Here is a 21052-nt window from a genome sequence, read left to right on the forward strand (position 1 = left end):
GCAGACAAGTTCTAATTTTTATCACCAGGAAAGTACACACAGAAACAAATACATTACCAGACAGATTTAACAATATGCAGTTGGTACCGTTTAATATAGTTGTTACACTAGTTGCTTGGGCGGTATTTCCGCCTCCCCTTCGCCATAGTGGAATTATTCCCGGGACGAAAAGATTGAGGAAAAAGTTATGTAGAGAACTGAACTATTGAAAACACAATGGATTACGCTGTGTAATTTATGCAAACTCTACATAATGTCATAACTCTTGTTTTACGTATGTACAAACGTTTTCAAAGCGTCTAAGTTTTATTCATGTTTCCTGTGGAGTCTTTCTGGTAAGTTGCGAGTCGCAGAACAACGTCATTATCAAATAAGTTAGTGCTTGTCCTCGGTACCGACAATCGCTATCTAGCTAATCAATGGATTTATTTTGCTTACCAAATTAACATGTGTATTATCAAGCAGGGTTCGTTATTGTCTGGCATTCGCGCTACTGCACTTGGAGGACAAGCTTGCTAGCTAATTCACTCACATCATGCACATTTCTGCTTTTCTAGCAGTGCTAGCTAACGTTAGTTAGCTATGTGTAATTAGAGTTCTGTCTAACTGAACTCGGGTAACTGTTAGCCTAGCTAACCTGCTTTAACTAGCTTAGTTGAATATCTAAAATAATTAGCACTAATATAATCGTGGAATCAGCTAAATAGTTAGGCCTAACGTAGCTAGCAAGGTTCACTTGCAAGACGACAGAGCATCTGATCTTTCACTGACTTGCAAATACACAGTTGGAAGTACTGAGGTAAAGACAGTTTCAGGTTTGATATTCGCTCTTTCTTGAGCCACAGAATCCAAATTAGTGTCATGATGTTGTAAAAATTGCGCACAACATTGCACAGGTCTTATTTTCACGATTTGGACATTAATTCGCTTTCCAAAGCTAATAAACGTGGAAATGTGAGCAGCATTTTGTATTCCTAGTTGAATTTGTTAGGAAGTGTAAACAAAGTACAAACTACTTTTTTTCTCCCCAATTTCGTGTTATCGCGAGAGGCAAAGGTGAGAGCCGTGCGTCCTCCGAATCACAACCCAACCAAGTCGCACTGCTTCTTTACTCAATGCCCACTTAACCTGGTAGCCAGCCGCACCAATTTGTCGGAGGAAACGCCTCTGACAGTGTCAGCATGCACTGCGCCCGGCCTGCCACAGGAGTCACTAGTGCACGATGGGACAAGGACATCCCTGCCAGCCGAACCCTCCCCTAACCCGGACGACACTGGGCCGATTGTGCGCCACCCCATGGGTCTCCCGATCGTGGCCGGCGGGGACAGAGCCTGGACTCGAACCCAGAATCTCTAGGAGCACAGCTACAGTTTAGACCACTGCACCACTCGGGAGGCCCACAAACTTTTTTTTACATTCGAATTTCAATAGCTCATTGGCCATGGCCATGTGACCTACTGACTTCAAGGTACAGAATGTACACTCAGTGGGCCTACACAACCCTTTAGTTTGTCCATTCTCACATTTTTACATTTTTCAAACTTTTTCTAATTTCAATAGCTCCTTGGTCATGTGACCTTCTTGACTCAAACAAGGTTGAGAATGTCCACTGACTACCCTTCTATATTGTACACCCTTTAGTTTGTCCATCTTCATCTCACATGATTTTACATGAATTTTTCAAAATGTTACATTTCAATAGCTCCTTGGTCATGTGACCTACTGACCTCAAACTACTTTCAGAATGTCCACGGACTGGCGGAGATGGGCGCCGCGAGGCGTCCAGTGTGGTAACGTGACCGATCTCTCCTCGGGAGCCCCGGGGAGAGTTTTCTTTGAAGGGCAGGGCGCCCTGGAATGGGTTCTCCCCAAGAGAGGGGCCCAAGTCCTGGAAAGCGCTGCGGTTCTGGCGGCGTCCGTTGAGCTCTCGCTGGCCCTTGAAAATCCGGAGCTTTCGCTCCGTCGCCCTTCTCTCACCACCATTGGAAGTTTGTTGTAAGTTCATTGTGCGGCCCATCTCGCGGTCTCTTGTGCATGGTCTCGCAAGGGGCTGCGTGCGGGGGTTCGTCAGGGTGGTGTCTGTCGGCGGGCCGAAGGCGGACAGATGGGGGATTGGGTCAGGCAGTTGGTGGCGGCAACTCTGGACGTGCGCCGGGGCCTTCTCGCGGATCTCCCCAGCTACAGTGCTCGCCGGCCCTGTTCGCGCTGGGTCTCCGGCGGGTCTCCGGCACCTAGCAGCTGATTTAGAGCTGGTGCGGACCAGGGGAATCCGTCTGCTTTAATTAAAACAAAGCATCGTGAAGGCCCGAGGTGGGTGTTGATGTGATTTCTGCCCAGTGCTCTGAATGTCAAAGTGAAGAAATTCAATGAAGCGTGGGTAAACTGCGGGAGGAACAATGACTCTCTTAAGGAGTGCTTAGCCTTAGTAAGGTAGATAATGAGGTATCCCTCTAGCAGGGCTCTTCCAATCCCTCCCTGTATGTCACCTGTTTTCTGGTGTCGCTAATGATGCAAACCAAACAGGAGTTATCTCGGTACTAGTCCGTACGCAAAGTGAGTCCTGCAGATGGTGATGGCTGTTGATTGTTAACGGAAGGCGGCAGTCAGTCCTGGACTATGGGGCTTTTGGTCAAGCATGAAAATGTAAGGGCGGTTCCACCAGACTCAATGTTTTGCTGCTGGGCTCTTGTAAACGAATCCTGACTTTGGCTTCCTGTCAATCAGAGAATGATGGCTTGAACGCATACCTGGCTTTGGCTGGGAGGGTTAGTTAAGTCCTGGGAGACGGCTGATGAACGTGTACTACTGGCATCAGTCTGATCACGGAGCGGCTGTGGTGAAACGTTTAAACACACGTCCCCCGTATACTTAGCTAGCTCTAAAGCGTGAAGGTTTGAATCGAACGCTGGCTTTGGCTGGACCCGCTAACGGTGGAGCACTAAATGGAGATGGAATGTGCTTAGCGGTTATGGACACTGCCAGGTCTCAGGTCCGCCTGGGTGCGGGACTCTACACATTCTATGTTGGAGCTCTCCTCCATGCTCCTTGGAGCATGTAGTGGAGATTGCATGTGCCTTACCATTAGCTGACACTACCAAGCCTCAGGCTTGCCTCATTGCGGGACACCACACATTGTAGGTGGGGAGGCCTCTACTAGAGGTCGACCGATTTATGATTGTTCAACGCCGATACCAATTATTGGAGGACCAAAAAAAGCCGATACCGATTAATCGGCCGATTTAAAAAATAAAAATAATAATAATAATAAAAAATAATAAATAAAATGTATTTGTAATAATGACAATTACAACAATACTGAATGAACACTTATTTTAACTTAATATAATACATCAATAAAACCAATTTAGCCTCAAATAAATAATGAATCATGTTCAATTTGGTTTAAATAATGCAAAAACAAAGTGTTGGAGAAGAAAGTAAAAGTGCAATATGTGCCATGTAAGAAAGCTAACGTTTAAGTTCCTTGCTCAGAACATGAGAACATATGAAAGCTGGTGGTTCCTTTTAACATGAGTCTTCAATATTCCCAGGTAAGAAGTTTTAGGTTGTAGTTATTATAGGAATTATAGGACTATTTCTCTCTATCATTTGTATTTCATTAACCTTTGACTATTGGATGTTCTTATAGGCACTTTAGTATTGCCAGTGTAACAGTATAGCTTCCATCCCTCTCCTCGCCGCTACCTGGACTCGAACCAGGAACACATCGACAACAGCCACCCTCGAAGCAGCGTTACCCATGCAGAGTAAGGGGAACAACTACCCCAAGTCTCAGAGCGAGTGACGTTTGAAACGCTATTAGCGCGCACCCCGCTAACTAGCTAGCCATTTCACATCGGTTACACCAGCCTAATCTCGGGAGTTGATAGGCTTGAAGCACAGCGAAGAGCTTCTGGCAAAACGCAGGAAAGTGCTGTTTGAATGAATGCTTACGAGCCTGCTGCTGCCTACCACCGCTCAGTCAGACTGCTCTATCAAATCATAGACTTAGTTATAACATAATAACACACAGAAATAGGAGCCTTAGGTCATTAATATGGTCGAATCCGGAAACTATCATCTCGAAAACAAGACATTTATTCTTTCAGTGAAATACGGAACCGTTCTGTATTTTATCTAACGGGTGGCATCCATAAGTATAAATATTCCTGTTACATTGCACAACCTTCAATGTTATGTCATAATTACGTAAAGATTCTGGCAAATTAGGCGGCCCAAACTGTTGCATATACACTGACTCTGCGTGCAATGAACGCAAGAGAAGTGACACAATTTCACCTGGTTAATATTGCCTGCTAACCTGGATTTCTTTTAGCTAAATATGCAGGTTTAAAAATATATACTTCTGTGTATTGATTTTAAGAAAGGCATTGATGTTTATGGTTAGGTACACATTGGAGCAACGATACGCTACCGCATCGATTATATGCAACGCAGGACACACTAGATAAACTAGTAATATCATCAACCATGTGTAGTTAACTAGTGATTATGATTGATTGATTGTTTTTTTATAAGATAAGTTTAATGCTAGCTAGCAACTTACCTTGGCTTCTACTGTATTCGCGTAACAGGCAGGCTCCTCGTGGAGTGCAATGTAATCAGATGGTTTGAGCGTTGGACTAGTTAACTGTAAGGTTGCAAGATTGAATCCCCGAGCTGACACGGTAAAAATCTGTCGTTCTGCCCCTGAACGAGGCAGTTAACCCACCGTTCCTAGGTCGTCATTGAAAATAAGAATCTGATCTTAACTGACTTGCCTAGTTGATAAAGATTAAATTAAGGTGTAAAAAAAATCGTCCAAATCAGGTGCACGAGGAGGCCTTCATCAAGGTGGGGTGCACTCAGAGTCCGAGCAGGGGCGGCCGGACTCGGGGGGGCTGGGGGCAGCACTCCGGCCATGGAGGTTGGAGTGGGGACTTAGTCTCAGAGTGGAAAAAAGCAGGCGGGTCATCAGGTACACAGAGCCTGTTTCGGATTACCAGGTGCACGTGGTTGCTGACAGCGGGAAAATAGATGTGTTAGTGTCCTGGAGGGGGTACTTAAGTGTGGGTGCCCCAGTTCGCCTGATGGGCAAGGTTATGGAGATGGCTGAGCCCCGGCCGGGGCGCGGTGATGGGTGATGCCCAGTGAGAGGGGTGTTGACCGGGTATGGAGAGTAGGTGTGGAGGCCTGGAGGTCTGTAGTTCCAGGGAGTAAGCTATACACACTCAGGCCCAGGGAGAGGGCAGGCAGGGAGTGTAGGCCTAGAGGCCTGGAGTTCAGAGATCAATGGGGGCCTGCCTGGAGGTCAGGAAGGCCCCAGGGGGGATGCCCAAGTGAATAGGTGTGTGAGTGACACTGTCCTTCAGGGGAGCAGAGCAGGCAATTAATGTAAAAATGTGTGAGATGAAAAATGGACAAACTAAGGTGTGCAATATAGAAGGGTAGTCAGTGGACATTCTGAACCTTATTTGAGGTCAGTAGGTCACATCACATCAAGTTGTATTTAGACCTTACAGTGAAATGCTTACTTACAAGCCCTTAACCAACAATGCAGTTTTAAGAAAATCCCTAAAAAAGTAAGAGATAGTAATAACAAATAATTAAAGAGCAGCAGTAAATAACAAAAACATGACCAAGGAGCTATTGAAATGAGAAAGTTTACAAAATGTATCTAAAAACGTGTGAGGTGAGAATGGACAAACTAAAGAGTGTGCAATGTGTAGGCCCACTGAGTATGTGCTGAACCTTGTATGAGGTCAGTAGTTCATGACCGAGGAGCTATTGAAATGTAAAATAAATAAAAAATATATGTAAAATCACCTGAGATGAAAAGGGACAAACAAAAGGGTGTGCCATATAGAAGGGACATTCTGAACCTTGGTTGAGGTCAGTAGGTCACATGACCAAGGAGCTATTGAAATTAGAAACATTGAAAATTAATATAAAATCGCATGAGATTAAAATGGACAAACAAAAGTGTGTGCTACATGTAAGGCTACTCAGTGGATATTCTGACAGCAGTTTGAGGGTTGTAGGTCACATGACCAGAGAGCTATTGAAATGTTTTATATTTTTTAAATTGTAAAATCTCATTAGATGCAAATTGACACAAAAGGGTGTGCAGTAGGCCCACTGAGTGTACATTATGAACCTTTTTTGAGGTGTTGGTCACATGACCAAGGCGCTATTGAATTTCAAAAATGCAAAATTAATTAACAAGAACCAGTTTTGAAAGTTTTAGGAGTAATGGTTAAAGATCTATTGACATTTGTTGATTTGTCACTATGTTGACGGTCCCTAACTGCTGTTGGTGGACATAAGGAAAACTACAGGCGAATATCTGTGTAATATCCAACCTGAATCTGTCTTTACCTCTGTGTTGGATGTCGGGGTGATCTGGAATGTAGAACTAGCTAACGTTACTATGCTGCACATTTCAGAAACCTTGGCCTAATGTTAGGTAAATGCTATTGAATGTGTGGAGTGAGAGCATTTATATGTATGCCTCTATCTTCTCTCCTTTCTAACTAGCTAACTTTACTGATCTTGAAAGTTGATTATGATGGTCATCATACACAGTCCATTTATTGTTTCTCGATAGTGTGACATGGCTTCCTGTCTTCATTTACTCTCTATCATCTGCACTGATCTGAGAAGATGGATAGATGTGAGAACAATAGTGGAATCGGATGTCCTCCAATGAATTGGCTTTCCCCTGGCCACTTCTCTCATAATTAGATGGAGATAGCAAAGAATACAAATGAAAGGGAGACAGTGCCACACTGGTGATGCTGCTTCTTTACTCAAGGTATTCCCTCCCTATTGTTGATCTCTACTACATCAATTATAAACCTCTAAAAACCCACCACAGTCTGCACTCGCAGTGCTTTCCTTAGCTCTGTATCCCACACCTTTCTGATAAATGACTGATTGCAGCATATCTATTCTAGACCCTACTGATCTTGTCAAGGCCTTACCTATCACCTCTGCACCACAACTTATCCAGTGTTGTTGTTGTCCCCTGCCCCCTCCTTCCATAGACACAGAATTGTGTTTAGAGTGTGAATGAGTATGCGATGATGATAATATAGGAAATATGGTCTATGCTCAAATCTCTCCATAATCTCAGTGGAATGCTGAAAACATGCCAGGGAGAAAATTACCTCTGCAGGACAGAGCTTCCTGTCTACATAAATGTGCTCCTTTGTGTAAAGTCAAGGTCACCCACATATATGTACTGTATAGAGACCTCTAGTGCCCAAAGCCCATTTTAACATGGGCAATGCCATTTAAGACTTTCACCATTTTGAAGTACTCAACTGGGTGGGAAGGATTACAATTTCATCTAGGTCACCAGGAGGGATCAGCCAACTAATTATACTTGTGAACACACATTCTGCCAGTGCAGCTGTCAGTAAATTGCCAACCTTGGCTTTATACCTGTTCAATCAACACACTCGAAGAAGTACTAGAATAATAAAATGGAGATGGCCTCAATGGCAATGCCCCTGCTCTCACAGGTGCCATAATTGGACAGATACAACTTTGCGATATCTACACATCTCTATGGTGTCCACAAAACTGAACTGACCTCCAAAAGCAAAACCACCTATTATGTTATGTAATGTAATGTGCAAGTGCTCTTGTTCACCTGTCATTTGTGTGGTCAAGCTGATTATGTCTCTGTTTGTCTTGCAGATATCACTCTGCGCTCTCCTTCTATTCTGATTCCCATTCCTGATCTCTGCACACACCTCTGTCTATTCCGTGCACTCTCACTCTCTGTCTGTCTCTTTCTGTTACCCTCTCTGTTCTCCCCCCTCCCTGTGGCCATGTGTGATAACGGTAATCCCGAGGACAAGCCCCCTGCCCCCCCGGTCCGGATGAGCAGCACCATCTTCAGCACAGGCTCCAGCAAGGACCCACTCTCAGCCAATCACAGCTCCAAACCCCTGCCCTCGGTTCCAGAGGAGAGGAAACCCCGCAACAAGATCATCTCCATTTTCTCAGGCGCAGAGAAAGGTCAGACGAGTCCATAGAGGTGGGGCACTGGGAGGGGCTCTAAAGCGTGGGTCGGCTGTCCTATCTTATTTTTTTAACACTAGAGAACCACTGGGCCTCGAGGGACCCCCCCCCCCCCCCCTTCAAGCTAATGGGTGTAACATTCTAACAGTGTAATTAATACATTTCTTAAACCAGGTTTCCATCCAACCTTTTTATGCGAGAAAAGCCGACAAAACACGCTAGACAAGGTGAGATCTTTTTATTTCGTACAATGAATTATGCAAGAAATGTCGGTGGAAATGGTTTTATGCGCAAATATTCATATAATAACCATCATGTCGAAGTAGACCCCCACTACAACTCGGGAAAGCATGCAGTTTATTAGGCTACAGGTGAAATAAGTGATGAACTTCACAGGGTGGTGAAAGTGCACGCTGATGAGCTTGATGCTCAGTTCCAATAAATATCAAGGGTCTTATTCTGGTGACATGATCATCGATGCTTGGCTGCTGTTTGACAAATAAAAATAACTTCGCTCTTTTGTCCATAATAGTCTCATCATGTATGTTATACCCGCACTGTATCTGCCAGCTGTTGGCTAGAGCACACCCGCCAATACCAGAGTTGGCACACTTGCTATGTATTGCAAATGTATTTTTTAAATGTGCATTACACATAGTTGAAAATGCGATGGAAACCCATTTAACTTGTATTTTTTATTCGGTACATGGGAATTTAACTGCAAAAGGTATTTTTATGTGCACTACGTCATCACGCACAGCCTTTTATCCACAACAAGTCAATTTGATGCAAACATAGCTCCGGTGGAAAAATATCATTTTTATGCAGATTGTAGAATATTTGCATTCAGAAATCTGTCACCAATTAAATGGAAACCTAGCTATATATGCTATAACAAAAATAATAATTTGGTTGTGTTTATGAATGTCTTGTGTTGTGTTTAAGAACATTAAATATATATTTAAAATAACACAATAGCATTTTCATTTGTTTCTGCTCCTATAGGCTATATGTAAAAACACTAAAACACATTCAAGTGTTCAATACATTTTATTCCCGAGTGGCGCAGTGGTCTAAGACACTGTGTCTCAGTACAAGAGGCGTCACTGCAGTACCTGGTTCAAATCCAGGCTTTATCACATCCGGCCGTGATTGTGAGTCCCATAGTGCAGCGCACAATTGGCCCAGCGTCGTCTGGGTTTGGCCGGGGTAGGCCGTCATTGTAAATTAGAATTTGTTCTTAACTGACTTGCCTAGTTAAATAAAGGTTAAATAAATTAAACTATTTGTGGAATGCCTTTGTGACAACTATGAAACATGAAGCATAGGCTATGTGTTGGAATGTGGTAACAGCTTATTTTTATAACAACAAAAACAACAAAAAATACCCCAACCATCAAGATGCACGGTCAGGTCAGCAAGACACGCGTGTCAAATGATGAAAACATCAGTAGCCTAAACATCATTATAAGCAACAAGTGTGCTTAATAAATAGTGTAAATCATCAAAAAAGCAATGATGGTATTATAATGAATGTGTCTGACAGCAATCAAATATGATCAGCTTGTGCTTACATGGCGTGCGTCTAAACGCAATGGCCTCATGTCACATAAACAACGAAAGCTGCTGAGTGCGTTGCTGATGTTTTTGCTTGATGTAGGGTCCTCTCTCTCAGTGATGACATTTTGTGCTGATAATTGTCCCGTAGCATTGTCACCGGCTTATTCTATCCAAATCAAACGGTGCCGTCCCTTCCTCTCTCCTGTCTCACCGTTCCATTTGGTGGTGGCGCGGGCACCTGCTCATTGCACCATTCATTTAAAAAATGTTTTTACCTAGGCCTCAGAGGTGTGTGTTCAGGAGAATAAGAAGAATAATCATCAGAGATGATTCATTTCTTCCCCACTATCTGAGCTGTTTGCATTCAGATTTTGTAGCGACGCTGACGCAGCATGTGCATCCAATCATCTTGGTCTTCTTGACATTGTAAATGACGCACACTTTCACTGTGTACTCCAAGTAGGCCAGAGTAGACATATAAGACTGCTTGGATTCAATGGGCTGATAGAGGGTACATACCATTTTGAAATTAGATAGATCAATACAAGAGAATGGCCTGCCTTGTTCTTCATTCACAATTGGTGATTTACAAAATTTGCCATTGTTAGCTTCCCCTCAGTAATCAACTCACACTTTCTCACCCATCATACTCTAATTTATTTAATTTGTTGTGTGACGTTAGTCTGTGTATAGTTTACCTTAGGTTCAGTTTCGAGGCCATTATTGGGGTGATTATCAACTGGGCACGGCACCTCCAACTGCCGGGAGAAGGAGGGGATCAGGCCCTACTGTCGTGAAGAGTGGCAACGGGGGAAAACCATTCAAAAAATGACATGCCCTCCTTAAACTGGTTATAGCTCCAGTTCATTATGTGATATTTAGATTCTAGTAAAGAACAAGAAGGCCTGCAAACTGTTAAAGCTCCCAATTCATGGCTTTGTTGACAATGTTTCCATCTAACGGATCTTTTTCAAGTCAAATAAAAAAACTGAGTGCTTACATCCCAAAATATACATATTTCACCTCGCATGACCATTACGCACATGACACATGGTGGGTGTAAAAACTATTTGTGTATCTCTAATCATTTGATATTAATGGGATTGGCACATGTGGTAGTTACAGAAAAGTATCTATATTTACAAAATGACCAAGTAGGAGACCTGGAAGACAAGACAAATCGAAGTGACATATTCATGTAAGAAATGGTCTGATATCAAACTCTTGGTTCAGACCTCTAGGAGACATGGTACACATGGTGAATCCAATACAATATTATTGAGAAGATTATCAGTACCCCCCCCCCCCCCCCCCAGGAGTCTTAACATGTTCGATACCGATGTGTCCCTGAGAGCTAATGTTGTGACGAGCCTCCATGAAATGCGCAGCCACATGGTTTCTCTGGTCAAAGGTCCTGATATTACTCCTTGTTTTCAGAGATTGTTTCGTTTTTCCTACATAGCATAGACCACACACTTGATCAGGTATATCGCATTTTTTGTGGAACATGTAATGCTGCCCTTAATCTTAATTACCTTGCCCGTAATAGGGTGATTGAACATTGTGCATTTGTTCGTAAAGCTACACTGGTTACATCGGCCACATCTATAATTACCGTTCGGCACATTGTCTAGGAAAGTACTACGTGACACTGGTGTAAGATCTGATATCACCACCATTTGATTGATGTTAGAGGCGCGTTTGAAGACTACCCGCGGGGGTTGTTTAAACGTCTTTTCCAGTTGTGGATCAGTGCTCAAGATGTACCAGTGTTTTTTAATGATGTGGTTGAACTGTTTACCAAGTGGGGAGTACTGAAGGAAGCAATGAACGCGTTGGTCAGGAGGACGGGGTGGTTTGGGCGTGAGGCTGTCATCCTGGGTCATAGTTTTATAATGATCCCTTGCGTCATGCAGCCATTCCTCTGGGTAACCCCGCTGCCTGAAATGCTCATCCAGATAGTCAGCTTGTTTGTCATAGTCCCTCTGTGTACCACAAATCCTGCGTATGCAACTGTATTGGGGCAGCAGGTAGCCTAGTGGTTAGAGCGTTGGGCCAGGTAACCAAAAGGTTGCTGGATCGAATCCCCGAGCTGACAAAGTAAACATCTGTCGTTCTGCCCCTGAGCAAGGCAGCTAACCCACTGTTCCCCGGGTGCCGAAGACGTGGATGTCGATTATGGCAGCTCCACGCACCTCTCTGATTCAGAGGGGTTCGGTTAAATGCGGAAGGCACATTTCAGTTGAATGCATTCAGTAGGTATACCCCTTTCCCCTATTAGCTGATGGGGAGGCTCTTTTTTAGGGTGTACAGTGCATTCGGAAAGTATTCAGACCCCTTGACTTTTTCCACATTTTGTGTTTGGACCATGATAGTCCGTTGGGTGATGTGAACACGGGGCGGTAATCATTTAGGCAGGTTACCTTCGCTTTCTTGAGCACAGAGACTTTGGTGGTTTGCTTGAAACATGTAGGTATTACAGACTTGGTCAGGGAGAGATTGAAAATGTCAATCTGACACTCAATAGTACTTACGTTTTGACAGGAAAATGGTCCATTTCACAGTTGTCAAGATAACATCCCTGCCTCTGATCTGGCAGACTCACTAAACACAAATGCTTTGTTTGTCAATTATCTCTGAGTGTTGGAGTGTGCCCCTGGCTATTCGTCAATAAAAAAATAAAATGAAAATTGATATAAAGCAGTTGAAATTATTTTTACTTTTGTTATTTAAGTACATTTTAGCAATTCCATGTACTTGTGATACTTAGTATATTTAAAACCAAATACTTTTAGACTTTTACTCAAGTAGTATTTTACTGGGTGACTTTCACTTACTTGAGTGATTTTCTATTAAGGTATCTTTACTTTTACTCAAGTATGACAATTGAGTACGTTTTCCACCACTGCCGTCTGGTCACTGCACCATAAAGGCCTGATTGGTGGAGTGCTGCAGAGATGGTTGTCCTTCTGGAAGGTTCTCCCATATCCACAGATGAACTCTGGAGCTCTGTCAGAGTGACCATCGGGTACTTGGTGACTTCCCTGACCAAGGCCCTTCTCCCCCGATTGCTCAGTTTGGCCGGGCAGCTAGCTCTAGGAAGAGTCTTGGTGGTTCCAAACTTCTTCCATTTAAGAATGATGAAGGCCATTGAGTTCTTGGGGACCTTCAATGCTGCAGACATTTTTTGGTACCCTTCCCCAGATCTGTGCCTCGACACAATCCTGTCTCGGAGCTCTACGGTCAATTCCTTCAACCTCATGGGTTGGTTTTAGCTCTGACATGCACTGTCAAATGTGGGACCTTATATAGACAGGTGTGTGCCTTTCCAAATCATGTCCAATCAATTGAATTTACCACAGGTGGACTCCAAGTTGTAAAAATATCTCAAGGATGATCAACGTAAACAGGATGCACCTGAGCTCAGTTTCAAGTCGCATAGCAAAGTGTCTGAATACTTATGTAAAAACAGTATTTCTGTTTTTAATTTTTACTACATTTGCAAAAATGTCTAAAAACCTGTTTTCACTTTGTCATTATGGGGTACGGTGTGTAGATTGATGAGGAACATTTTTTATTTAATCCATTTTAGAATGAGGCTGTAACACAACAAAATGTAGAAAAAGTCAAGGGATCTGAATACTTTCCGAATGCACTGTAGGGTGGAAGCTGTCTCCATGTAAAAGGGAATTCCTGTCCGTTGGCTTCCTTTATAGGTCTGTGCTAAAGCACCCCCCTTCCTCTTAATCAAAATGTCAAGAAAGATTCTAACAACTACAGTGTGTTAAATAGACTTATTTAGGAAAAGTCTCAAGGACAGAGAGGGGCATGACTTTAAAAATGGCACAGTAATTAAAAAAAAGACATTCATGAGCAGTCCAAATGACTGCTTTAGTGGTTCTGGTGTTAAAGGTGCATTACCAGTAGAGGCTACATTTCATTCAGTGCATCTTAGTTCAGAACCAATCCATCTTATATTAGTTTCCATCTGTGTGCATCAGACTATCCAGTGGCAGTAGAGGTTGAATTTTGGTCTTTCAATTTGTCTATCCATTGTTGGATCTGATTACGTTTCAGCCCATTTATTAATAGAGAATGTAATGATGGTTTATTGATTGACTTTCAGGTGGTAGAAAGAAAGACCGGGACAAAGAACGACCAGAGATCTCTCCTCCTTCAGACTTTGAACACACCATCCACGTTGGCTTTGATGCTGTCACTGGGGAGTTCACTGTGAGTAGCCACACTTTCTTCCAACTCTTCATCTCTTACTCCAGGTATACTCAAATCCCAGCCTGGATGGATGTAGTACTGCTAGTTTTCTTAGTTGATTGACACCCCCCCCCTTGTATCCTCCTCGCTGATAGGGCATGCCAGAGCAATGGGCACGACTTCTCCAGACATCAAACATCACCAAGTCCGAGCAGAAGAAGAACCCACAGGCTGTTCTCGACGTGCTCAAATTCTATGACTCTACGGGCAACGGCCGCCAGAAATACCTCAGTTTCTCCTCCTCTGGTGAACTTTCATATGGATTAGACTTGACTGTTTTCTGTTTGTTACAGACTTTTTAAAGATTGCAATTTTTTTCCCTTTCATTTTTAGAAAAGGATGGTTTCCCCACAGGACCCCAGTTTGTAAGTACTAAATTTGTTTTAGTGATGACTTACTAGCTACCTGAATAATATGGTGCTGCGATTTCTTGTTCCTTGACCTCACTCATGGCAGCCCAGAAAATATGTGACAGATATATGTGTGGGCTATGTATGAAATGTGTGTTATATCTTCTATTTTGCATTAGCCGGTCAAAAATGTCATGGAACCCTTATCGACCAATATCAAGGACATTGATGATGATGATGAAGCTCCCCCTCCCATTGTGGCACCACGTCCAGAATACACTAAGAGTGTGAGTCATTTTGAATGGAGCTCACAACCTCAACTTCTCTTTCGCTCTCTTTCGACCTTATTCTCTCATGCTTATTTATTGTGTGTGCCTTGTGTGTTGGCTTGCAGGTGTACACTCGCTCCGTCATTGACCCCATCCCCGCTCTAGCCACCTGTCCAGATGGAGACTCGGCCTCCAAGTCTGTAGACAGACAGAAGAAGAAGGGAAAGATGTCAGACGAGGAGATCATGGACAAACTGAGTAAACAAACTATATCTTTTACAATAGCAATGTTACAGGTAGTTATTAAGACCCGTTTGTCAGGGGAAATCAGTATTGGTCTGGTCTGTATAATAATAATATATTTGCCCTCAGGAACTATAGTCAGCATTGGAGATCCCAAAAAGAAGTACACGAGATATGAAAAAATTGGACAGGGGTAAGTGTACGTTTATTTAAAGGTGGTAATTGGGGTGTATTTGAGTGCAGTGTGTATGGGGCCTTATTTGTGCATGGGGAGAGTGTGTGACAGAGGTGTGTGTGTGTGTGTGTGTCCAAGTTATAAAAAAATATGTAAACATTGTCCACACACAGGGCTTCGGGGACAGTGTACACAGCCATTGATGTCGCCACAGGACAAGAGGTAAAGGGGAATTAAGGGTTGTCATTGGTCGACTGACTGGGGATTGATGCATAGAGGAGAATAAGTGAAAGGAAGGAAATATTGAAAGAGTAGAGGAATGACGACAAGAGAGTCAGAAATGGGGAAAGAGTTTGAGAACTGTTAGCCTGGCAGCAGATGAGAAATTGCAGGATAACTAATCACTTACCCATTTTAGAGGCTCATGTTGAACGTTTCCTTCTTTCTGGGTGTTTTTCCACAGGTAGCCATTAAACAGATCAACCTACAGAAGCAGCCCAAGAAGGAGCTGATCATAAATGAAATTATGGTGATGAAAGAGTTAAAGAACCCGAATATTGTCAACTTCGTAGACAGGTAATAGAATGGTCAAATATATAATTAACCTTAACATCACTAACTTTGGTGTCAGTTCGATGTACCAAACCTCCTCTCCTGGTGATGGTGAGACTCTAGAGGTCCTGGAACACATTGGGTGTACAATTTTTTACAATACAATATATCCTAACGACCTCTCTGGCTTTGGTGTCTGTGTGTGTTTATGTCAGTTTCCTGGTGGGAGAGGAGCTCTATGTGGTGATGGAGTACTTGGCTGGTGGCTCGCTGACTGATGTGGTGACAGAGACCTGCATGGACGAGGCTCAGATAGCTGCTGTCTGCAGAGAGGTGACCAGCTCTTATACGGCACACAGCGTTAACCTTTACATATTTACCCTTTAACACTGGCTCGGTGAGAAACTTGTGTGTGTTTGTTGACTGTTTTTTCCTTCATAACCATCCCTCTCTGTGTCTCTCTCTCTCTCCCTCTCATTGGTTTCCCAATCTGAAGTGTTTACAAGCACTGGAGTTCCTTCATGCGAACCAGGTCATCCATCGTGACATCAAGAGTGACAACGTGCTACTGGGGATGGATGGCTCTGTCAAGCTCAGTGAGTCTCCCTCTACCCCCTAAACAACCCCAGGCTGGTCATGGTCTATGTAGAGTTGTAGAGGAAGTAAAAGCACTAATAGTTGGGGGTAGATATTTACCTTATTGACAGTGGTAGGGGTGCGTGAGTCAGCTGTTTGTTCACTCGCACATGCCCACAATTGCTAATAACCCATCCTTAACTGCTCGACTATATGTGATAAAGTGAAAATCTGAGTCTCACACTTGCACCCTGCTTACATACTAAAAAGGAACAAAAAGTCCTTGTCCTAATTCTGACTAAAACTACACACATCAGATTTATAGAGGTATGATTCTAATAAATTTCATACAATCACACAATGACAGGGTAGTTTTAGTTATTGTTCTACGTTAAATGTATACATAATTTAGTCATTATTCATAAAATCCATAACAGCTACCTATAGTCAGAGACGGTAGATAGATTTTTTGACAAGGGGTGCAGGATTTGTTTTGCCTGATTTAGATATGTTTCTGCTTATAATATCCAACGTTTTGGTAGTCAAGCTTCTCTTCTGTCATTATAGGTTGCCCTAGAAGACTAAATAAACCCTTGTACCCCAGAATGTCATAAATAATTAGAATTAAAAAGCTGATAGTATTTCAACCACATAAAATCCAAGCTGATGTCATTTGGAAATTTTACACAGAAAATCTTTCCCATTTTATTTATTTGTTACTGCATTTTCTCCCAGGTCCCTAAACGTCTGTTCCGCAAAATAAGCAGAGATGAAAATAAGCAGAGAACTTTACCGATGTCAACTAGATTGAAGCATTGATTCCATTGATCTATTACATTTTCTGTTGAGTAAGGGTTTATTTAGTCTTCTAGGGCACCATATAATGACTAAAGAGAAGCTACATGTATATAATTATAGACACTTGATTAACAAATAGCCTACTAAAATGTTGGAAAGTATAAGCAGAAACATATCTAAATCGGGCACACAAAAAATATCCTGCACCCCCTGTCAAAAAATCCTTCTTTGACTGTAGCCTACAGCACATTTTCTACATTAGCGGGTTAGGGTTGGGTGCGGGCCTCAGATTTCCACTTTATCACATATAGACGGGCAGTTGAGGATGGGTTATTAGCAATTGCAGGCGGGTGAACAAACAGCTGACCCATCGAACCACTAATCTACATCCTATGAAAGAGAAGTACCATTTTGGCAAGGATAGTTAACAAATGACTATTATGATAGTGCTGCTGTTTGTAGTGCTACCATTCAGTTTCCATCTCTCTCTGAGTTGTCCCACCTCTCTTCTCTTTGTGCAGCCGATTTTGGTTTCTGCGCCCAGATCACACCAGAGCAGAGCAAGCGCAGCACCATGGTGGGCACGCCTTACTGGATGGCACCTGAAGTGGTGACCCGGAAGGCCTATGGGCCAAAGGTTGATATCTGGTCCCTGGGCATCATGGCCATTGAGATGGTTGAGGGGGAGCCTCCATACCTCAATGAGAACCCGCTAAGAGTAAGTGAACCGTAGAGTAGCACCCTTCTAAAATGCAATTTCTTTGTTTTACTGTATCATAGTGCATCAAAAACTAGTTCCATAGTGATACAAGACTGACATGGATGTAACAGGCAGACTTTCCCAGCACATTTGTAAGGTATCTCACAGTTCTAGTCTTCCCCTCTGCACTCTCTCCTCCCCAAGGCACTGTACCTTATTGCTACCAATGGCACTCCAGAGCTGCAGAACCCAGAAAAGCTGTCCCCTATCTTCAGAGACTTCCTTAACCACTGCCTAGAAATGGATGTGGAGAAGAGAGGCGGGGGAAAAGATCTGCTGCAGGTGATGCCCCATTTTATCTATGGCTTCCCATGTGATTTGCTCTTCTACTCGTGTCAACTTGATTGGTTGGATGTGGCTGTATATGCCTCCATCATTACACCATCTGCATGTACTACAATAGAGATGAGCTCCAATGTTAACCTTACTCTCTTTTTCCTCCCTATTTCCTGTTTGTCTAGCATCCCTTCCTGAAGCTGGCAAAGCCCCTCTCCAGTCTTACACCTCTCATCTTGGCTGCTAAGGAGGCCATGAAAGGCAACCATTAACCGAACAAACAACCATGCCTTCCCATGCTGTGCCAGATTTGAGGTTTTGTGCCAGACAATAGACTGAGTGACAACCCAACTATATGCTCCAGCCTGATAAGCCCTGACAAACCTCACTGTGAAGACCAAAAACATCCAGAGCACAACCCATCGCTGACCATATGAACTCTTTGATTCTCACTCAAACGTTTGAAGACAACTCAAATGAAAGTGCTTATTTTCAGATCCAGGCTTAGTTATTTTGTACAAGAAAAAACAATGTTGGGGCTAGATTTGTATTTAACATGGAATTAAGATATCTAGTTCTTACTTTTTGGAAGAAATATTACTGCCTTAAACAAATGCAAAACATTGCCTAATGTATTGTTGATTGTGTCAAATTATTTTCCCATAATTGTTTTTTTCTTTGTAATTCTTCCTTTCCAGCTTGTTAGTGTCCTCTTAGGCATTTTGATACTTAAATTTCATTTGTGTCCCCACTGATCACGTTAAGGGCCTCTCGCTTAATGAAACTGTTATTCCCACCTGGTGCCACATTTAATCTTTGGTCTTTTCTCATTTGTTATAGGACAGACATTTCAAAACATTCCCATTATTACAGTGAATATGGTGATATGGATGACGATATAGGTTGCCTCATTTGGCAGTGCTACCATCATTTTCCTCCTGTGTCATTAGTCCCTTGGTAGTAGATGTGCACCCTTATGTGCAAATTCAATTGAAGAATGACAGGGTTTATTCTTGCTTGGGCCAACGTTCTTTGTTCTCATAAAAATGTTTTGCTATATTGTATATGTCAAATTCTGTACTTTTTGTGTATTTAGGACTGTAGCTTAAAAAATTTGCTTGTTCATGTGTATATTGTGTACCTAACTAGACGGAAAACTGGATATCAGGCCGGGTACCTTTTTTATAGGCTAGAAAAGGCAATGTATATTTACTGTTTCTTTTTTTCTATTTGGATTACTAACAATCTGACAATTGCCTGCAAATTCAAATAAATGCAGCTGTTTGTCCTTATTGTTGATTTAAGAATGATTATTTCTGTATACTATGACTAACTTGAATGGAGACTCGTGAAAGCCACACATTGTAAGATACCATCAAAGAGTGGGCTCAAGGAATGACACTCCAATAGAGCATTATTTTTAAACAAGATTTGGAGCATTTTGCATTACATTTTGTTAAAGTAAACTTCACCAATATCAAAATCAACAATCGCTTTTGACAGTGACACTGAATGGATACGAAGTTACTGGGGCTAGTCGCAAGTATATATCTGTTTTGTTTGGATTGAGCATTTTGTTATTTAAATGTTGCATGATTTAGAAAGGTACATTCTCTGCAGCACTGTCTGCACGTAATGGATGCGGTGGCAACAGTTTTGGTGAAGTTATTTTGGCCTCCTAAGTTTAGGCTATTTCTCCGAGCTAGAGCGCCACCTGCTAGTCATACTATTGATGTGTGTATTGATTTCTAATTTGATTAGATGGTTCCCATTGGAGATGCAAATGATGAGTGTCGTATTTCATGTTATAGGGATGTAAACTAGTCACCTTTCGGCGAAATTCGCCGTTTTGAATCCAAAATAGGTGACCTACGTGATTCGTGTAGATCCGATGAGAAAAGTTTGGGCGAAGGGGGCTTTGTACGCAACGAGTGATGCGCGTTTGGAGCAATACTGTATGTTTCAAAGGCTAAACCAATCGTTCACATAACAACAGAATGCAGCAAGCGACTGGAGAGACTTAAACTTCCAGTTGTTTTTCGATTACAGCTCAGGAAGTATGCTTCATCACCTTCTCACCTTCTCACCGTCATAACTCTTCGTTATCGTTCAGGGGACGCGCTGCTTTATTGCCTTTCAACTCTCCGCTCGGTCTTTCCAGAGCGCACGCTGATGCTGTAACTAGCACATTGGTTGTCTCTTCTCTCTCAAGGTGATGGAGAAAGTGTGGTGGAACAAGTGTTGTTAGCATTGTTAAGTATCTTGCTACCTAACCAATTCGCGATAGTTACTATTAACTGGTAACGTTATCGTGCATAAATTTATTTTGCCACCCCACACCAAACGCGATCACAACACGCAGGTTAAAATATCAAAACAAACTCTGAACCAATGACATTAATTTGGGGACAGGTCGAAAAGCATTAAACATGTATGGTAATTTAGCTAGTTAGCTTGCTAATTTGTCCTGGGATATAAACATTGAGTTGTTATTTTACCTGAAATGCACAAGGATCTCTACTCCGACAATTAATCCACACATAAAACGGCCAACCGAATCGTTTCTAGTCATCTCTCCTCCTTCCAGGCTCTTTTATCGTTTCAATTATATGGTGATTGGCATCTAAACGTTCATTGTATTACCAGGACTACCGGCAAAACAGTTCGTCTTTCTATCACCCACGTGGGTATAACCAATGAGGAGATGGCACGTGGGTACCTGCTTCTATAAACCAATGAGGAGATGGGAGGGGCAGGACTTGCAGCGCGAACTGCGTCAGAAATGGGAACGACATCTATTTTAGCCCTTGGTGTCGCAGACGCTTGTTGGAGCGCGCAAGCAGTGTGGGTGCAATAATTGAATAACATGGATTTCTAAATTTATTTTGCGACGCTGGCGCACGCGACGTGTCCGGTTTGGTCAGCATGTTAGTTGCTTACTGGACCCTGGAAATCTGTGTGAAATGTTAACCAGCTAATGAACTAACAGTATTTTTTCCCTCTACAGTATGTGTTTAATTTTCAGAATGAGACAAATAGGTGAAAATGAGGCGTTGCTTGTTAAACAAGTGTAGCTGGAGCTGGGCCTTGCTTAAACTGGATGCCACTATAGAGGTGAAAGGAACACCACACGCTTTCTCTCTTTCTCACTTTTTCAATACAGTGGATAAAAAGGGGTATGCCAGGTGTA

At 42.6% G+C, this 21052-nt stretch overlaps 1 protein-coding gene across 3 annotated transcripts; it reads left to right on the forward strand.

The window, feature by feature from the left end:
• Positions 1 to 127: 127 nt before the first annotated feature.
• On the forward strand, positions 128 to 19154 carry pak2b (p21 protein (Cdc42/Rac)-activated kinase 2b). Of its 3 annotated transcripts, XM_039002497.1 has the most exons (16): positions 128 to 335; positions 6608 to 6814; positions 7705 to 8028; positions 13718 to 13824; positions 13959 to 14109; positions 14197 to 14228; positions 14393 to 14500; positions 14608 to 14740; positions 14855 to 14918; positions 15074 to 15122; positions 15364 to 15476; positions 15668 to 15785; positions 15949 to 16048; positions 17348 to 17544; positions 17731 to 17868; positions 18048 to 19154. In XM_039002497.1, exons 3-16 carry the CDS (start codon positions 7839 to 7841, stop codon positions 18132 to 18134), a joined length of 1587 nt encoding a protein of 528 aa, XP_038858425.1. In that variant the 5' UTR covers positions 128 to 335; positions 6608 to 6814; positions 7705 to 7838; the 3' UTR covers positions 18135 to 19154. The 3 variants fall into 3 exon arrangements, with proteins under 3 accessions (XP_038858425.1, XP_038858424.1, XP_038858426.1); XM_039002496.1 differs by lacking the exon at positions 6608 to 6814; XM_039002498.1 differs by lacking the exons at positions 128 to 335; positions 6608 to 6814 and adding an exon at positions 8206 to 8258 and having other exon boundaries at positions 7972 to 8028.
• Positions 19155 to 21052: the final 1898 nt, after the last annotated feature.

Source organism: Salvelinus namaycush, chromosome 10, assembly GCF_016432855.1.
Source record: "Salvelinus namaycush isolate Seneca chromosome 10, SaNama_1.0, whole genome shotgun sequence".
Classification (NCBI taxonomy): Eukaryota; Metazoa; Chordata; class Actinopteri; order Salmoniformes; family Salmonidae; genus Salvelinus; species Salvelinus namaycush.